This window comes from Balaenoptera physalus (genome assembly GCF_965194825.1).
Source record: "Balaenoptera physalus genome assembly, chromosome: 1".
In the NCBI taxonomy this organism is placed as follows: Eukaryota; Metazoa; Chordata; class Mammalia; order Artiodactyla; family Balaenopteridae; genus Balaenoptera; species Balaenoptera physalus.
In genome coordinates this window covers 22438004-22455682 of record NC_138882.1, presented here as the reverse complement: position 1 = coordinate 22455682, position 17679 = coordinate 22438004, and the positions used below count along the sequence as shown (strand labels likewise).

The window sequence follows — 17679 nt, the reverse complement described above, 5'->3', positions numbered from 1 at the left end:
AGTGTGGCTTGTTCCGGGCAGGGATCTTTGGGGTCTGTGGGGTCTGCGGGGCTCCAGGACACCAGGATGCAACAGTGCAGGTTGACCCTTGACGGCCCCAGAGTGAATGCCTCCTACATTCTGCACCCCTCACTGTGGTGTCTGTGTCTGCTCTGATACAGACACAGACACCACAGTCTAAGGCGCCGACCCAAGCAGTTCGCTGAATACGTGGCTCTTCGACGCTTGTATTGTAATGTGTCACAGAGTCATCTTAAGAGAGGAGTTCCATCATCTGCTGCAGTGCCTGCGTGATATAATTTGTGCTTGGTGATTGGAAGGGAAAGTAGGTTTTTCCATTATCCATTATTTACTACACACACAATTAGTTCTCCCCGGGAAGAGCACAGCTCTGCAGGGTCATTATTCCCTCCAGTGAAGCTGCTGAAGCCAATAAGAAATTCACTGATCACAGCAGATGCCACACCAAGTGGGCTGCTGTGCCACTGGGAATGTTCCACTGGGCTGCACAGGCTTCACGACAAAAGGCAGCTACTGTTTTACAGAAGCAGGGATCCAGGTCTCATGCTCACTGAGATGGCACACAGAATTCTGTGCATGGTGCACAAACTCGCTACGGCACGTCTGCTCAAAGCCTGGTGCCACGGCAACAGCACCCGGAAACCTGCAGCAGTGCAAATCCTTGAGCTCTACACGGACCCACTGAACCAGAAGTTCTGGGTGGCTGGGCCAGCAGTCTGTCCTACAAGCCCTCTCTGGGTTATTCTCAAGTTTGAGAACCACTGCGTTACATGTTACTTTCCTATTTCACCTAAAACACAATGGGATTTTCAAAACTTTCATTGCACTACGTCAGACAGGTGTCTTCCATTATCTGCTGCCATGGGACCCAGTTTGCATCCTAACCTTCTCAAGCTGCCCACCACCACTGCTGAAACAGGAAATAGTCTCTCTTTCCTCTGTGGCACCTCAGTGGTTCTCAACCCTGATGGCACTTTAAGATTACGTGGGGAGCTTTAAAAAAGATAGGGGTGCCCAGGCTGGATACCGACCCAGGCACAGGGCTGGGCATTGGTGTTTTTAAAAATTTCCTCAGGTGAAAAGGGAGCCCTCCTACACTGTTGGTGGGAAGGCAAGTAGGTGGGGCCACTGTGGAAAACAGTATGGAGGTTCCTCAAAACACTAAAAATAGAATTAACATATGACCTAGCAATTCGCCCCCATGCATCTATCCGGACAAAACTTTAATTCAAAAAGATCCATGCACCCCAATGTTCACAGCAGCACTGTTTACAATAGCCAAGACATAGAAACAACCTAAATGTCCATCAACAGAAGAATGGATAAAGAAGATATGGTACATATATACAATAGAATATTACTCAGCCATGAAAAAGAACGAAATAATGCCATTTGCAGCAACATGGATGCAACTAGAGATTATCATACTAAATGAAGTAAATCAGACAGAGAAAGACAAATACCATATTATATCACTTATATGTGAAATCTAAAATATGACACAAATGAACCTATCTATGAAACAGAAACGGACATAGAGAACAGACTTGTGGTTGCCAAGGGAGAGGGGGTTGGGGGAGGGAGGGAGTGGGAGGTTGGGATTAGCAGATGTAAGCGATTATATACAGAATGGATAAACAACAAGGCCCTACTGTATCACACTGGGAACTATATTCAGTATCCTGTGATAAACCATAATGGAAAAGAATATAAAAAAGAATGTATGTATATATATGTATAACTGAATCACTTTGCTGTACAGCAGAAATTAGCACAACATTGTAAATCAACTATACTTCAATGAAAAATAAATTAATTTAAAAATTTCCTCAGGTGGTTCTAACATGCAGTCAGGGCTGGAACCACCGGCTAGGGGTGTCCCGACCCTCAGCTCCACCTCCCGTCACTACTTCCCTACTCGTGTCACCCTCTCGATGCCACTTGCAACTATAAAAGCAAATACCTGCTTTAGAAATAGAATAGGTACGTAGATAAGGAGGTCTGAGCATTTAAGACCAAGGTGTGCAGTCCTCGGAGGCCATGCCACGTTTACAGCGGGGGAAACCGAAAGACATATAGTGCTTTGTCCTTCAGGTGTACAAAGATGACCACGTGAGACACTTCCCTTTTTCTTTCCCACGTCGCAGGCTGCCTGAGACCGCTCGCCTCTTCTAATGGCTATGTGAACATCTCCGAGTTCCAGACCTCCTTCCCAGTGGGAACTGTGATCTCCTATCACTGCTTTCCTGGATTCAAACTCGAGGGGTCGGAGTATCTTGAGTGCTTACACAACCTTATCTGGTCGTCCAGCCCACCCCGGTGCCTTGCTCTGGAAGGTATCACATCTTATTCTTTTGGAAGTTGCATTTTGGCTTATTAAAGTGGATGTTTCAATAGGAGGTAAAGAGCTGAGAATTATGGTCAGCAATAACTTCTGTTCCCTGAGTACACATTGCTTGCAGAGGCAGCAAGCCTGGTCATCTGCCATGAAGCAATACTTACAACCAGACATAAAACTGGCTTCCCCCATTCTCAGGCTTAAAGGGGATGAAAGAGAAAAGTTTCAAGCGTCAAAGGTTACACTGCAAAATATTGCAAAGTTAAATGAAATGTCTTCAAAAATTAATTTTCTCTGCACCAAATGAAAACAGATTGTATTATGGCATCATTAATCTCACCCCTTGTTTTATTGTTGTGTCAGTGTTTCCTCCTATTTCCATTCATTTTATGGCTTGGCTCTAAATGTTTTGCTGCAAGCACACACTTGGAAGCCTGAAACCAAGAGATCTTTCCTCCTTGTTTTTGTTAAATGTATGTGATTATTTTTGAGTGTGGTTCACTAAAGACCACTAATCAGTAGTATGAAATGGTCGGGGTGGGAGGTGGTCAGAGCATCCACTGCTGGAGTCAGGCCAGTGTTGGTGGGTATAGAGTCTATAGAAACTTCTCCTAGGCAAGCTGGGCATGCTGGCTCAGCCCTCACTTTAATTCAGGTCTTGAAATTATCATCGCAGGGAACAAACACCGATTTACTTCTTGGCATCTGAATACAGTGGGCGGGAGGGGGGGGGTCTATATGGGGAAAGAAAAAAATGAAAGGAAATCTCCAATCAAGAGCCCCTCCAAAGCCCATCTGCAGCTTTTCTTGGGAAACAAATCAAGACACAATAGAACGTAGAAACAAACAAGTTCTTACAAGCACCGTCTGCCTCCACGCGTGCACCTCAGTGTGGGACGAGGTCGGGTTAGGAGGTGTGTTATGGGGGGTGACAGCCAGAGGGACCAGAGGTGTCTCCTAAGGAAGACCATGGAATGGCTGGAGCCATGGAGCCTCCTTAGAGAGAAAGGAGGAAGGGGTGGAAGGGAGGGGAGCCTGGTGCTTGAAGGAGAGAGAATGCCAGCCGGGGCCATCAGTGGTGCTCTTCTCCTAGGCTGGTAAGCGGAACCCCCACTCGCCCCGACTTCCCACCCATCCTGAATCTCCTAGGGGGTCAGAGCCCACAGTAGAGAGAGATAAAATACAGGACACCCAGTTAAATCTGAATCTCAGATAAATAGCAAATACTTTTTTAATGTGAACATGTCCTAAATATTGGATGGGACTTACTCATGGTCAACAAGTATTCTTTGCTTATCCGAACTTCAACTATAACTCAGTGTCCTGTATTTTCATTTGCCACATCTGGCAACCCTAGCCTAGAGGGATAAGGGTATCCCCTCTATTTCCACTGGGAACAGCTCTTCTGCCGTCTGGACACCGCTGGCCAGCGTGGTGAGTGTGGGCTGCTGGTGAATGGGGGCTTTTCTGGTTCCTGGAGGTTTCTCCCTGCTCAGATAACCAGAACTAGAGAACCTGTTAAAGGTATCATGTTACAATTATATCAATTTAAAATGCTATTTTCAAATCTTTTCAAATTCGGTTCAAATGCCTTTCAAGCCATCATATTCTAAGCTTCATTTTGAGACTTTGAAAGCAGTTTTTCTGGAGCTTAGGGAATATAATGTGAATAGGTATAAAACAAAATCTCACTTTAAGGGGCAGTGAGCTAAGGTTATGAACAGGAAGCCGTGACTGGCTTCTGATTGGAAACGAGTCTCGTGATTTAACACAAGTCCCTTTTTCTCTGCCAGCCTGGCCTGTGCCCGAAGGGGACACTAAAAGTCCAGGTGACAGCTGCCTGTGACAAGAAGGCCACCTAATACCTTTTTTCCTTCATTTTTAAAAAAATAATCTTTACATCCTTATTTTCACTACATGTTCCTTTCAATTACCTGATGCAATTAGTTTGTGAGACCCTGATGCAATTAGTTTGTGAGACCCTTATTTTCAATACATGTTCCTTTCAATTACCTGATGCAATTAGTTTGTGAGACCCTTAAATGCTACCCTGGCTAAAGACACCAAAGACATGATTCTAAACTGAGAGAGGCAGAGAGGACTAAAGGGTTTTTTGTCTCAAGACTTGATAGAAGCTGGGTTAAAATACAAGGTAAGGATCCACGAACAAAAAGTATCCAGATGCACCTGGGTGTTGGTATTTCCTTAACTCTTACTTGAATAGTGTATCATCTTTTTCAAAGGCAGTGCCTTATTTATGCAAATTGTCAAAGGGTATTCAACGTAGATGCCCTGTCCCGACGGAATCTACCCACCCCTTTTATATATCACCCACGGTCCCCCATCCCCTCATTTTGTTTTCTGTCTTCCTGAGCACACAATTTGATTTTTCTTGATGGCAGAGTGAAAATTATCACACTGTGCTGTGGAATCATGATGCTCTTGGGGGCTTTGAATATATATTAGGATGTTCTGACCCCTGATATGACTGGGTCTGGACAGCTGGGCCGTGGAAGCCTTTCTCTGTGAGCTTTTTATCCCCTTCCCTTTCCTGTCTCACTATTAATCCGTCAGTCCATCACATGTCACTGTACCTGTCACTCAGTTCCCTCCACCCCTCGAGCTCTTTTTTCTAACCTGCCACGAGCCTGGAGATGGGATCACCAGGATGGTCATGGAGGCGCTGTAGGGTATTGATTAGAGTGTGGGTTGGCATGAGACTGGCTGAGTGACATCCTGAGTCTCCTACTTAATCAGTTTGACCCGGGGCAAGTCACTTAGCTTCTATCAGCCTCTACTTCCTCATCTGTAGAATGCGGGAGATGATTATACCTGTGGGACTGTGGGGATCCAGTGTGATAACAAGTGTAACACATTTAGTGAAGTGCCGGGTGCACAGTAGGTGGTCGATCAAGTGTCCATCATTATTATTGCTCTTAGACTTGTGTACAGAGTCACACTAAATGAGAATCTGGACATGGCTGTGTGAACAAAATACCCAGGCTTTTAGGCATTTACATTGCAACACCGTTTTGGTTGTTCAGAGGAGATTTTGGTTACTTGCGTACTTTTAACTGTGTTTGTATAAGATGAATCCCAGATAATGGGAGGAAGTACTGAACAATAATAATGATTGCCAGTAATCTTGAGAGCTTACTATGTGTCAGAATGTTTGACAAAGTATCTCATTTAGTCCTCCTATCGCCTTTGTGAGACAAGTACTATTTTTTTTTTACATTTTTGGCTGCGCTGGGTCTTAGTTGTGGCACAAGGGATCTTTTTTTTTTAGTTGTGGCATGCGAACTCTTAGTTGCCAGCATGTGGGATCTAGTTCCCTGACCAGGGATCAAACCCGGGGCCCCTGCATTGGGAGTGCGGAGTCTTAGCCACTGGACCACTGGGGAAGTCCCAGACAAGTACTATTTCTAACCCCATGTTACTGCTGAGCAAGCCCAGGTTTCTGAAGATTCAGTAACTCACCCAAGGTCACACAGTTAGTAAGTGGGGGAGTGGGGACTCGAACAAAGGTCTTTGCCACTTGGAAGCTCGTGCTCTTCATCACTAAGGTGCGTTATGTAATTACGCGTTATCTAATTTGTTCTGATTTCTTTACAATTTGATATTTTTATAGCCCTTTTTTTAAAGCGTTAAAAAATGTAAAACAGTTATCACACAGGCAGGGGTTTGTTCTCCTAGTCCAGTTCTCCGCCCTGTAGAAATCCCGGCTGCAGGGGGCCGTGAGTCCGGGCGGCAGAGAGCACTCCCCGCTGCCCCGCACGTGCCCACGAGTCACCCCGTTACAGCAGAGCCTCACTTCCCCCTGGGCTGCGCAGGGATTGCGTCTCCTCTCGCAGACCGGGCGACTGACACCTTGAAGGGTGGCGTGACTTGTCCACACTGCCAACCCTTGGCCGTGGCTTCTTCCACTACGTGTGGTGTCTCCTCTCCCTAGTGGCAAGGAGCAGGCTTTGCTGGCGCCAGTGTTGAGTGGCAGCGGTCACACTCAATGTCAACAGTCCCGTAACTGAGGCCTGGCTTCATGAAGGACTTTATAATTTGGAAGGAAAAACTCTGGCAGCTTCACCAAAGGTGGCAAGAATTCCCAGGCCCAGTAGGAAGGTGTGGGTGACGTGTTTCAAAGGCCTGGGGCCGTGGCACCTGGCTTGTTGAGTGGTAACGACACCCGTCTCCTGTCTGTTTTCCCACAGCCGGGTTGTGTGGGGTAAAACACCTGAAATCACAAAATCTTGGACCACAATGTCGGCTACGTCATTTAAAAATACGCGAATGTATAAATTTGAGCCTGGAGGGAGCCCCATGGGTTCCTGTGTGCTGGTCTTTCTCGCTGTGGGTCTGCGTACTTTTCTTTATCTCTATGTGTCTTCATGTTTTCCATTCTCAGGTCGTCTTCATCTCTGAGGCTTTCATTTCTCTCTCTTTCATACACACACACACATACACACACACGCATTGAATCCAAGAAATCTTTAAAAAAAAAAACAAAAACCTTTGACAGTGAATGTGGGTATTTTCTCATTTGTAAGTGCTAAGAACTCTGTTTACATTGTCAGCAGTGTTTATTGGACACCTGGTAGGCACAGAGCGACACCGAATTGAGCTCTGGGGAATTACAGAGAAAGAAAAGGACATCATTCTTTACTTTGAAGACCTTAGAGTCTAATGGGGAGAACAAGATGACAAATCCCGTTACCTAGAGACTAGCGTCATCACAGACTGCACCGCGTATGCCCACAGCTACCTTAACCAAAGGGCACGTGCGTGCTTCTGCATTTGGAAAGAGTGAAAGGGAAGTTCTGGTAGGTGGTATCGCAATTGTAAAATGAAAATTTCTGTCTGGGGATCTATGAGTTTTTGTTTCTTTTCCCTGAAGGCCAAACAGAAGTATGTTTTTTGTCTCTGCTTGGGCTTTGGGAAAAGAGAAAGAGTCTAAACATCTTACTCATTTGGAAGGACTGTACATTTTGAAGCTCTGTAGAGCTCAGTAGCCAAGGCAACATGCCTTAGTGTGTGTGAGGAGTGCCGGCCCAATGGTTTGAAGGTGGAATATAGGAGGATATTGAGGGGCATAAAAATAAGCAAACGAACCAAGCATGCAACAGACGGTTACAGGCAAGGCTGCAAAGACACATGTCTAGGAAGTGGTACTAACTCCCCAGAATGCCATAGACACTGTGATGTTAGGGCTGCAAGGGATGCCGGCTACAGGTGGCTGCAGAAAAGGGCTCTTTGTCTGCATGGGGAGGAACCATCCAAAAGCCTTAAGTATCGGATCACTCCGTTCACGTTCAAGTTTTCAAATGTCCTGGAAGTAGTAACACGGGTGCTGGGTATCTGTTGACAGGAACTCCTGGGAGCAGGTTAACGACAGCAGAGTTCACATGACTGCATCTTTGAGGCAGGTAGCAAGGGCTGGGAGGACAGATGGTTGATGCCCAAACTTGGAGTCTTTAGTCCCTGGTTGTGACCTCCCCACTTAAAGATTCCTCTGTTTCCCAACCATTAAATTAGAGGGCTGGATCCTTTAACCAAAAGTCCTTCTTTCAATAGCCTCTGGGGGAAAAGATGGGATCAGATCTAGAAAGGACCAGTCAAACATTTCGTGAGATTAGAGTTTGAAAAGAAAGAAACCCAAATCAGTGGTATATGCTATTTTAAATAAATGCCTGTGAGATTCATGTATGCATCCAGTAAAAATTTTTATGTTCGTATGCCAAGTATTTTGCAAGGCACAGAGGATACAGAGGCAAACTAGTGACACGAGGTCTCTGCCTGCTGGGCTCACCCATCATCCCACATGCAGTTCCTGAAAGTTCACTCTACACAGGTGGGGCTCGGTTCCGAATATTCCATTTCTAAGTTTTCAGGGCCTTTGGTGGTAGAGAAGATTGTCACCTACTCTGAGGCCACCTGGAAGGGGTTCCCAAGGGGGTCTCTATGGTTTTGAAGGAACTGGGGTGGGTGAGCCACTTTTTGCCATGTTGGATTGTCTGCCACGTGGTGCCTGGGCTCCACTCCAAAGGCAGCGGGAACACAGGCTTCCCAGGAGGACCATGGGCGTGGACCCCGGGGCCCAGGAGAGTTTGTTGTGCTTGTGTGTTTGCTTTTCCCAAACAGAGAAATAAATCGCTCCAGGAACCGAAGGGGCCTACGGTTTCATTTGCCATGACTTAGGCGGGGGCTTCCTCAATGCTGACCTTTCAACAGACTTTCTCAGCTTCATGGCTGGCATTTCTCCCAGGAACAAGCAAACCTGACCTCATTAGAAGCTGAATATCCAAGACATTTTGTTTTTAAATCCAGACAGTCCCCAAACTCAGAATGCCCGAAGTAATTCCCAGCGCCCCGCCCCTTCCCATCCATTTCACTGCTCACGTGGTCAGAGACGGAAGCTTAATCAGTTTCAGATGCAATTACAAGGAAAGGCAGCAGCGAGATTTCCTAAGAACCTACGAGTGCCCAGGGGTCCTTTTAGGTCTGCATCCTTATATAAGAAAAGAAGGAAAAATAAGAAATTAAAAAACCCTGTTCGATCAAATGTGAAATTACTTGAAAGGTTCCAATTTGGGATCAAAACTCAAAGCCAGTTTGGACGGGGTGGATTCCCAGTTCCTGAGAGGCCTTTTCAGTGTGCTTTGTTCCCGAGTCAAAACTCGTTTCTGGTACAAGAGGCGACCGGAGGCAGAGGCGCCGGCAGGGATCTCTCTCCAGGAGCCCTGCCTTCGCGCAGAAGCGCCTCGGGACTTTAAATGAATCCTGTGGAGGAACGAGAAAGAGAGAGGAAGAACCCGGGCCTCCTCAGAAAAGACCTGCCCTGCGTCTTATCCTCGGCAGATAACACTCAAAGGAATAATCACGGCCCACCCCGTGCCAAGGTGGTTCCCATTTTACAAAAGGAAAATACGAAGCACAGAAAGGAGTCCAGGCCTGGTCCGAGGAAGGTTGCTGTAAATTATTGTCCGTGGTGAGGTCACGTGTTGCCGTGTCATCCCCTAAACCAGAGTCAGACGTGCTCCCATGGAGCTGTGTCCCTCCTGCTGCCACGTCTCACCAGACAAGCAAAGGACCGTCAGGTCTCGCGCGCCTTCCTGCCCAGCCATCCTCGACCACAAAGTGGCCAACTGGACCTCTTAATTAGCTGGAAGCTTCTGTATTGAATCTTAAGTCAGTCAAGGGAAATGACAGAACCAAGTCACAGCGGGATTTATTGGTGCTGATTTGGGACCATTGATCATATAATTCAGAGCTTAGAAAGCCTTAGACATCACCGGTTTACCTTTCCCCCACCCCACGCACTGCACCCTAGCACTCCCTTTGCAGAAATGAATCAGCAGTGCTGGAGATGAGTGGATTTGTGCGAGGTCTCGGGGTCTGGGAGTGCCAGCGAGGTGCCCATCCCTGTACCCCGGCTCTGGCACCACTGGACTGCCTCAACGTGGGGGGCCCAGGCCACTCATCTTCTCTGCCTTCCTCACTTAGATTCTTGAACAGGGAGAAGCAGATCAGAAGTTTATCTTCTTAGGAGTAACTCCAAGGCAGAAAGCACCTTGTTCCTCCCTGCATTCCCCTGGCACATGGTATATGTACTCATCAATGTGTAGCTATTGTAACTAAAGCCTCCTTTGACTCCTTTGACTGTTTGTGGATGCCTGCTCCATGCCAGGCCCTGTGGAGGCACCTTTAGCACATGATCTCTCATCCTAATGAGCGTCATGAGAAGTTAAGTGTGGTGCCAACGGCAGATGAGGAAACTGAGGCTCAGAGAGTCTCCCCCCTTTCCCAAGGCCACCCTGCTCACAAGCGGTGCAGCAGGGGGCCCCCTGAGCCCACACTTTCTACCCACACTGCTCTTCCAGGCACTCCTAGGACCCAGAGTCCCTGCTGGAGATTAGGGCCTGGGCTCTAATCCTAGCTCTGCTGCTTGCAGAGAGTCCATTTCGTTGGATGGGAAGGGAGGGAGTGGGAAGAGCTGATTTCTGAGGCTCTTTCCTAGCCGCCACGCTCCTTGACTCTGCTCTGAACCAGAACGCACCGATCCAGAGGGGCCACCCTGCCCTCCGCTGGCTCTGGGAGCAAAGCAAAAGCCTGGAATGCTGGGAGAGTTTCTCCCCTGGACGACTGCTGACAGTTTCCCGGAGGCTCGTATTCAGTCAACCCATGAGCCTTCATCACCAGTAGGCAACTGGCAGGGAGAGGAAATAGATGTTTGTTGGGTGTCATCTTGGCACCGGGCACTTCACTTGTCTTTTTTTAGCTTTAAAACAACTCCAGATATTATTATGCCCCTCTTCACTGACAGTCAGCAGGCTGGTAACATGGACTCGGGGAGTAAATTGCAGAGCCAGAATTCAAAAGATTCACAAGATCCAGCCCTGACCTGACTCCCCAGCTGTGCTTCTTCTCCTGCCCCTGCTGGCTCCTGCGAGAGAGGCCAGGTCCCTGCCTTCTGAATAATCTGCTCAACTGCCGGTGGGCCACTTTTTTCTCTGCTGATGTTCCCTAGAACCTGGATTTTTATCATGTAAGAGATTTTAGAGGGAGGAGGAGGATACACTATATGATTTGGCCCAAGCTGCACTGCATATAATGTTGGACAACATGGGAACTTTCCCTTCCTCCCCTCCTTCCCTTTCTCCCTCCTTCCCTCTCTCCCTCCCTCCTTCCCAGTTAGGACTCTGGTACCAACCAGAGATGTACTAAATGCCGTGGGGCTATTGCTATTAGGAATTCAAGTCCTCCTCACCAAAACTGGAGTGATAATAGCAGCGACCCACTGTCACCCACACCCACCCAGGCCTCCCAGCATTCAGAGGAGACCAGCTGGCCAGGACCAGGGTCTCCCTCAGCCTCTCCTGGGCTCTCAAGCTTCCTGCAGACGCACCCGTGATCCTGCCAGCAGCCGAATCCAAATGAAATGGAGTCAGCAGACAATGAAGAAAGGAGCAGTGAATGTTCTTTTTTCTCTCCTGTTTACTCAGTGTAGCAGTGGGGCCTCTATATGGGAAGAGGGAGAGAGGGCTTCTTTATCTGCTTATCTGACCCTATACCCTTCCCTTTCCTTCTCTTCCAAATGTAAGAGGATTATACAAGGCTAGGAAATACTTGGCCAGGTGGTTTTGTCCTGTCCTCAAGGCCCTGAGGCCCAGGGGGTCCCTAGGAAGCCAGCAGAGTCCAAGGTAGCTTTGTTCCAGCTGCCCTCACTGCCCCCCTCATGGCACTGTTTTACATACTTGCATCTCGTGTTCCCACTTAAGATTTATTTGTAGAAAGAGCTTCCCATTGTAAAGTACGAAAATCATTCATCTAATTCTGCCTCCTTAGAAACTTGAGACCAGAGAAATGAAGTGATTTGCCAGGTCACAGCAGAATTCCCCCATCTCTTCAGACTCCCAGCCTTCAAGTATGTGAGTCGATGGCTAATTTCGAACCCTCATTAGGCATCCAACTTCCATCAGTCAAAGTCTTACGTGATTTCCCCGTCTTACTCTCAAAAACAAAAGACTCTTCAGTTCCCTGAAGACAGATGTGTTCCCTGGGCCTGGAAAAGAGGAAATCTCAGGTCGTCCCCCTGTCATGTGTCAGTGACGTTGGCTAGGGAGAAGCCCTGTCTGAAGCAACGTGGAGGTCGCGTTGTGAACTGAAAATGTCTTCTGCCATCTTGGCACACGTGTTAGGGCATCACATCCTCTCCTGTTGTTTCCTGGCAATGAAAATTCCTGTATCCGGCACTGTTTGTATTACAGCTACCTTGCCTGTGACCCTCATGGGGTTTTTTATTAGAAGAAAATGCAAACTAGCAAGCAACCTTGTTAATTTATTGTTCACAAGCAATAGTAAATTATTCTAATACTATTTCCATGTACTGTTCATACATTACAGCAGAGTGATTACCAGAAAATAGCCGCCTGCGTGTCATAGCAGCATTTCTGAGGGATCACTGTGCTTAATTTTCCTCTCTCTCTTTTCTTTATACAATAAGTAATTGCCGCTGTAGCACTTCCTCTTCTTGGGCACACGTCTCTCTTGTATTCAAGAGTAGATTGTGCCGTGGCATCAAGAAGCTTCATGATTCTTTTTTTTTTTTTTTCTATATTGAATCCAGAAACACTAAGAAATCCTAAGAAAACCAAGAGACCTTGTTCCTGTTTTTCAAGTGGAACCAAGTTCTCAGGCTTCCCGGCTACTACATTATAGGCTCTTATTCTCTTGAATTGTATGACTGCTGATCTGATAGATGGCCCTGAACTCCCCCTCATCCTCTCTCTCCAGGCCTGCTGTTTGCCAGCCGTAGCCCCTCGGCAGGCTCTGCCTGCCACCTTGCTTTCCTTTTAACCTCCTTGGAAACGTGTAGCCATCAACCCTCCAGCTCTCCTAGGACCATCTTTATTTTTTTTTTAACCTCATTCAATTGCAGAGATTTTATGTTGACATCAAAGAAGAGAACTGATTCCTTTTCCCACCAAAGGCGAGCAAAGGTGGCAGAGTTCTGGACTGGTTTCTCTCACCAAATCAAGGAAAGAAGAGAACACCAATGGGGGACTTGGCTAACCGACCCCCCCAATGTACTGTCACGTTCAGAGATGGGGTCCCACCAGATGGGCTCGGACGCAACTTCTCCCAAGGCCCCTACCCTTCAGCTCTCACCCGGGCAGGCAGCCTGTCCTGGAGCAGATTCAGGCCCCAGGGGGACACAGTGGATCTGAAGCCAGGCACCATCACTCATGTTTTTATGGAAATATCTCCTGGTGGCAAGGCAAAGAGGTGGGGTTGAATCCTTGGAAATGGAATAAATCGGAAGCCCCCTCATTGCTGGCTCTGTCAAAACCCTTTGCCAGATTGTGTCAGTAAGGATGCTGCAAATTTTCTGCAGTGGAAGCCACTCGTATAAAACGAGACTCCTACACGCAAGCTTCTCCTGGGGTCAGTGTTCTGAATTAGTCTGAATTCCAAACCTTCCATGGCAGAGAGATCTGAGATCTTTCACCCCTTTTTTGCAGGCCAGGCTGGATTCGAGGGGACAAGGGTGTGGGGACCAATCCCTTTCAGCCACCGCATTCATGGTTCTCACCAAAATGTATTTCTGCTTTGCCTTGTAGTCTCCTCATATTTTTGAAAAGCTCACAGGCGTGCAAGCAGAGGTCTTTATTTTGTGATGTTTAAATGTCAGGTCAGTGAAAGGAACGCACAACTAAGCAACTTCAAAGCTGCGGCCAGTGGTTTGAGCCACTGGCTATGCCGAGAGGGTGACTTCATCACGCTCAGAAAATAGATGGCTTGTACAAAAGGGAAAATCTTCGTGTTTTTCCTTAAACTCTAGAATATCTTCTCCATCCCTGCTCCAGGCAGGATTTATTTCCTTCTTTCCTCTCTGGAAAGTTAGATGACTTTGCTAATAAAACCTCTTGCAATCAGGTGCAACACAGAAGGTAATAAATCCCTTCAGTCACTCCCTGCCTTTTACAGACCGAGAGTCACCAGGAAGTATTCCGCAGGGTGGTTTGGGAGTCATTCCTCCCCAGTTCCCACCCCCAGCCCCACTTTTCTTTTTCTTTCTTTCTTTTTTTTGGCCGAGCTGCTTGGCTTTCGGGATCTTAGTTCCCTGACCAGGAATTGAACCCGCACCCTCAGCGGTGAAAGCACCAAGTCCTAACCACTGGACCGCCAGGGAATTCCCGCAACCCCACTTTTCTTCACAAGCAGTTACCAGAGCTCCCTTTTTTCCCTAAAGTGATTAGAAGTCTGGGATGATAGGCAGGTAAAACAGTCACACCTGTCTGTGTCCATCTTGGTGTCTTGCATCATTCTTTTTTTTTTTTTTTAGTTAGAACCTGTAACATAATATCTGTGTTCGCAATCATTTTCTCTTCCTGTACAGGAGGATTTTTTGTTGTCTGGGGTTTTGTTTTTGCAAAAAGATGGTGCCCGACTCTAAATTGTGCCCAGATTTCTGTAAAGTCAAAGCGCTTAGTGGAGGTGGCCCTTCATCTGATCGTTCCTCTTCCTCCCAGTACCTGGGGCTCCTGCCGAAAAGTCTAGGACTTTGCTCACATGCTGGCCAGTTTGTTCTTCAATGGATGAGAACTTAATGCGTTTTCTAACGCCATATCTTCCACTCATGGGCAGGGAGGTAACAGGTCCAGGCATTAAGGTGGTGGAAACAGCTGGAATTTTAAAGAAGCCAGTTATACTGGATTTCAGATTTTAAAACTAGTCCTTAGCTCAGGAGATCACAGGCAAACAACTGTGCCGACATCAGTCTGTATTTTCATGCCATAAATATCTTATTCCAAGGGAAATTTTTTTAAATTGGGAAGAAAAGTAAATTTATAGGAAGCTAGGAAGTTAAGAGTTCTATAGACAACCATGACTAAAATTGCGTGTAAGAGGACCCTTACTCTCCCATACTACTTGACCTTTTCAAAGATCCTGTGGTCCCTGGAGTTAACTGTGAGTGACTCTCTACTGTCCCCAAAGCATAAGGCTCCCCAACGTGGTTTCTGCCGGCACTACCCAAAGAGAAGAATGGTATCTCCCCAAGGAGCTCTTAAGGTTCCAGCCCTGGGATGCTGTCCTCCTGCATTGCTTTATTCCACTCCATCCACTAAAGCATAGCTCATGAAATAACCACTTTCATGTAAAACGATTCTTCTTTTTACTTCACTTTGAGGAAATCTTGGTGTCTAGTTATTTCAGTGAGACATTCTGACATTAGCCAGGAAACCCTCCTGTTCTAGCCGGTTGCTTCCCTGTGGACCTGGCCCAAGCGCTTGGCCACTTCCTCCCAGGCCAAGGGTAGACTCATGCTGTACTAGTTTCCCAGCACTGCTGGAACAAAGTACCACGGGCTGATGACTTAAAACAAAATTAATGTCTTCTCTCATGGTTCTGGAGGCTAGAAGTCCAAAATCCAAGTGTTGACAGGACCATGTTCCTTCAGAGACTCACCTTCCTTCTAGAGGTGGCCTTGGCATTCCTTGGCTTATAGCGACACCATTCCAGTCTCTGCCTCTGTCATCATGTGGTGTTTTTTCCCTATGAGTCTGTGTCTTCACATGGCTATCTTCCTTCTGTGTGTCTCTTCTCCTATTATAAGGATACCTATCATATTGGATCAAGGGCCCACCCTACTATAATATGACCTCATCTTAACTTTTACATCTGCAGTACACCCAGTTTCCAAGTGAAGTCATATTCACGGGTAACCTGGGGTTAGGACTTCAACAGAACTTTTGGGGGAACACAATGCAACCCGCACCACGTGCTCCCTTTGCCTTGGCTTAAGAAGAAGCAGATGCTTCTTGTGTCTTCCTTGTACCTCTTGTGTCAGGTTTAAAGGACCGTCTTCAAAGCTTCCCAAACCCCAGGTGGCCAGCATCCTTGGGCTCCACCCACAGCCCTGTCCTAAGCTCGCCTCTCCTCTGGCCCTGTCCACAGCATCCTGCTGATGCCCACAGGTGGAACAGGAATGCTCTGTGTCCATCAGGGTTCCCCCATCTTGCCTTTCTTCTCTCCCGAGAGGCTCCAAGGCTTTTCCAAACTCTAACCCCACTGTGCACAGCCCACATCTTTGCAGATCAAGAAACCCATTCTGTCACATCTGGTCCTTGGGTGGCCTACACTCCCTTGTGCCTGTGCACACGTAAAACCCTACAGCAAGGCTCAGTGAGAGAGCATAGCTTCGGAGTAAGCCTCACTTACGGTCAAATCCTAGGTCTTCTATTTATTTGACCTTGGACAAGTAACTTCACTTTCTTGAGCCTCGATTCCCTTCTCTGTATACATGAGGTCATAACAATACCTGCTCTGCAAAACTGTGGTTAGGATGAAGTGGAACAGTGTGTGGCGTGTATGCTGCTCTCATGGTCGGGACTTGTTCAAAGTTGTCAACTGGCCTTTCTGCTTGCATTTTCTCTCATTGCCTCATAATATAGCTACTATACATACACAATATAGTTACTAATAATAGTAGCTATCTGTTTATCGGGCATCTATTTTTGTGTCAGACACTATGCTTGATTTACAGCTATTATTTCTAATTTTTATAAAATCTCTGCAGTGTGGGTGTGGTTATTCCTGTTTTGCAGGTGATGGAAACTAAAACTACCTCAGAAAGAGGTTAAATGAAGTGCCCAAGGTCACATAGCTCCAAAGTGTTTGAGTCAAGATTTGAACCCAAGAAAATGCGCTTTGCACTATGTAAAGTTGCCTGTAGGCAACTTCCATTAATCCACTGATGTTATGTCTTCCTGGCTTTTCTCACACTCTCTCCTTTCCTGCTCTTCTAGCTGACTTTTCCCCTTTTTCCTTTTTTCATTGTCCATGACTTCTAAGCCAGTAGTTTTGAAATACATTCAGATGTCAGAAAAGCATGGTACTTTTCACAGAATAGCAAGTTTTTTTTTCTTTTTTGTTTTTGCAGAACACTAAGGAATACTGTGTAAGCCTTAGAAGCACTTTTGCTAGCAGAAAGCAGAGCTATGTATTTTCTATGTACAGTATGGGACCATACACATAAGTGTACACATGCACATACACGCATGCACCCACACTCAGATAGAATAAAGCATAACCACTTGCTTTCCATTATCATGAACTTAGTACTCAATTATTTATTCCCTCATTTGCTAGGATTTGCTAACAGATAAGATTGAGAAGGCACAAGAAATTTAAGAAAAAATTTATGGGAGAAAAATTTGAAGTTCGGAAAATCAATGTGTTATGCATTAATATCAGTGTAGCACCTTGGTCCAATTTGTTCAGAAGGAACTTAAGAATTGCTGGAATACACCGGCAACATTTTATATTCAGCATGCTCTCATGGGGAAGGGTTTGCTGATAGCAGGGAAAGGCAGGAGACACCTGCTCTAAATGCTCCCTTCCCTGTGGGCTTTCTGTGTTAACTTGTGGGACACACAACTTTTTCATCTTGAGCCCCCGATTTCTCTCCCTTTCAAAAAATTAAGATGCCCCGATTACCATCAGGCATTCCATCTGTGGGAATCCTATTTGAGAAGATGTTCACAGGCATCCAAACACTTTGACACCACAGATGTCTTGTGATTTATTTTCACATCGCGGTGAGTGAGGCTGTACTGGGCTTAGCCCCTGGTGCTTGAGTCACTATAAAGAAGGAAGGACACCTCATTGGTACCCAGAAACACGTGTCAGAGTAAATCACGGTTTTACACCTGCTCCCTCACCTGTGTGCTCCTTTGCGGCTTCACTGTGTCTCCAAAACTAGACACACTTTGGATTTCTTATGTGAAGCCATATTTTTTTTTTGCACTGAAGTTTCACAGTCG

At 46.6% G+C, this 17679-nt stretch overlaps 1 protein-coding gene across 5 annotated transcripts in view; it reads left to right on the top strand.

Annotated features, from left to right (window-relative positions):
• SUSD4 (sushi domain containing 4) overlaps positions 1-17679 on the top strand; it is a 137663-nt gene that overhangs the window by 103047 nt on the left and 16937 nt on the right. For all 5 annotated transcript variants that reach the window (XM_082427133.1, XM_082427131.1, XM_082427134.1 and 2 more), the window contains one exon: positions 2169-2357. In XM_082427133.1, the coding sequence (XP_082283259.1) occupies positions 2169-2357 (189 nt within the window). The remainder of the gene's footprint in view (positions 1-2168; positions 2358-17679) is intronic.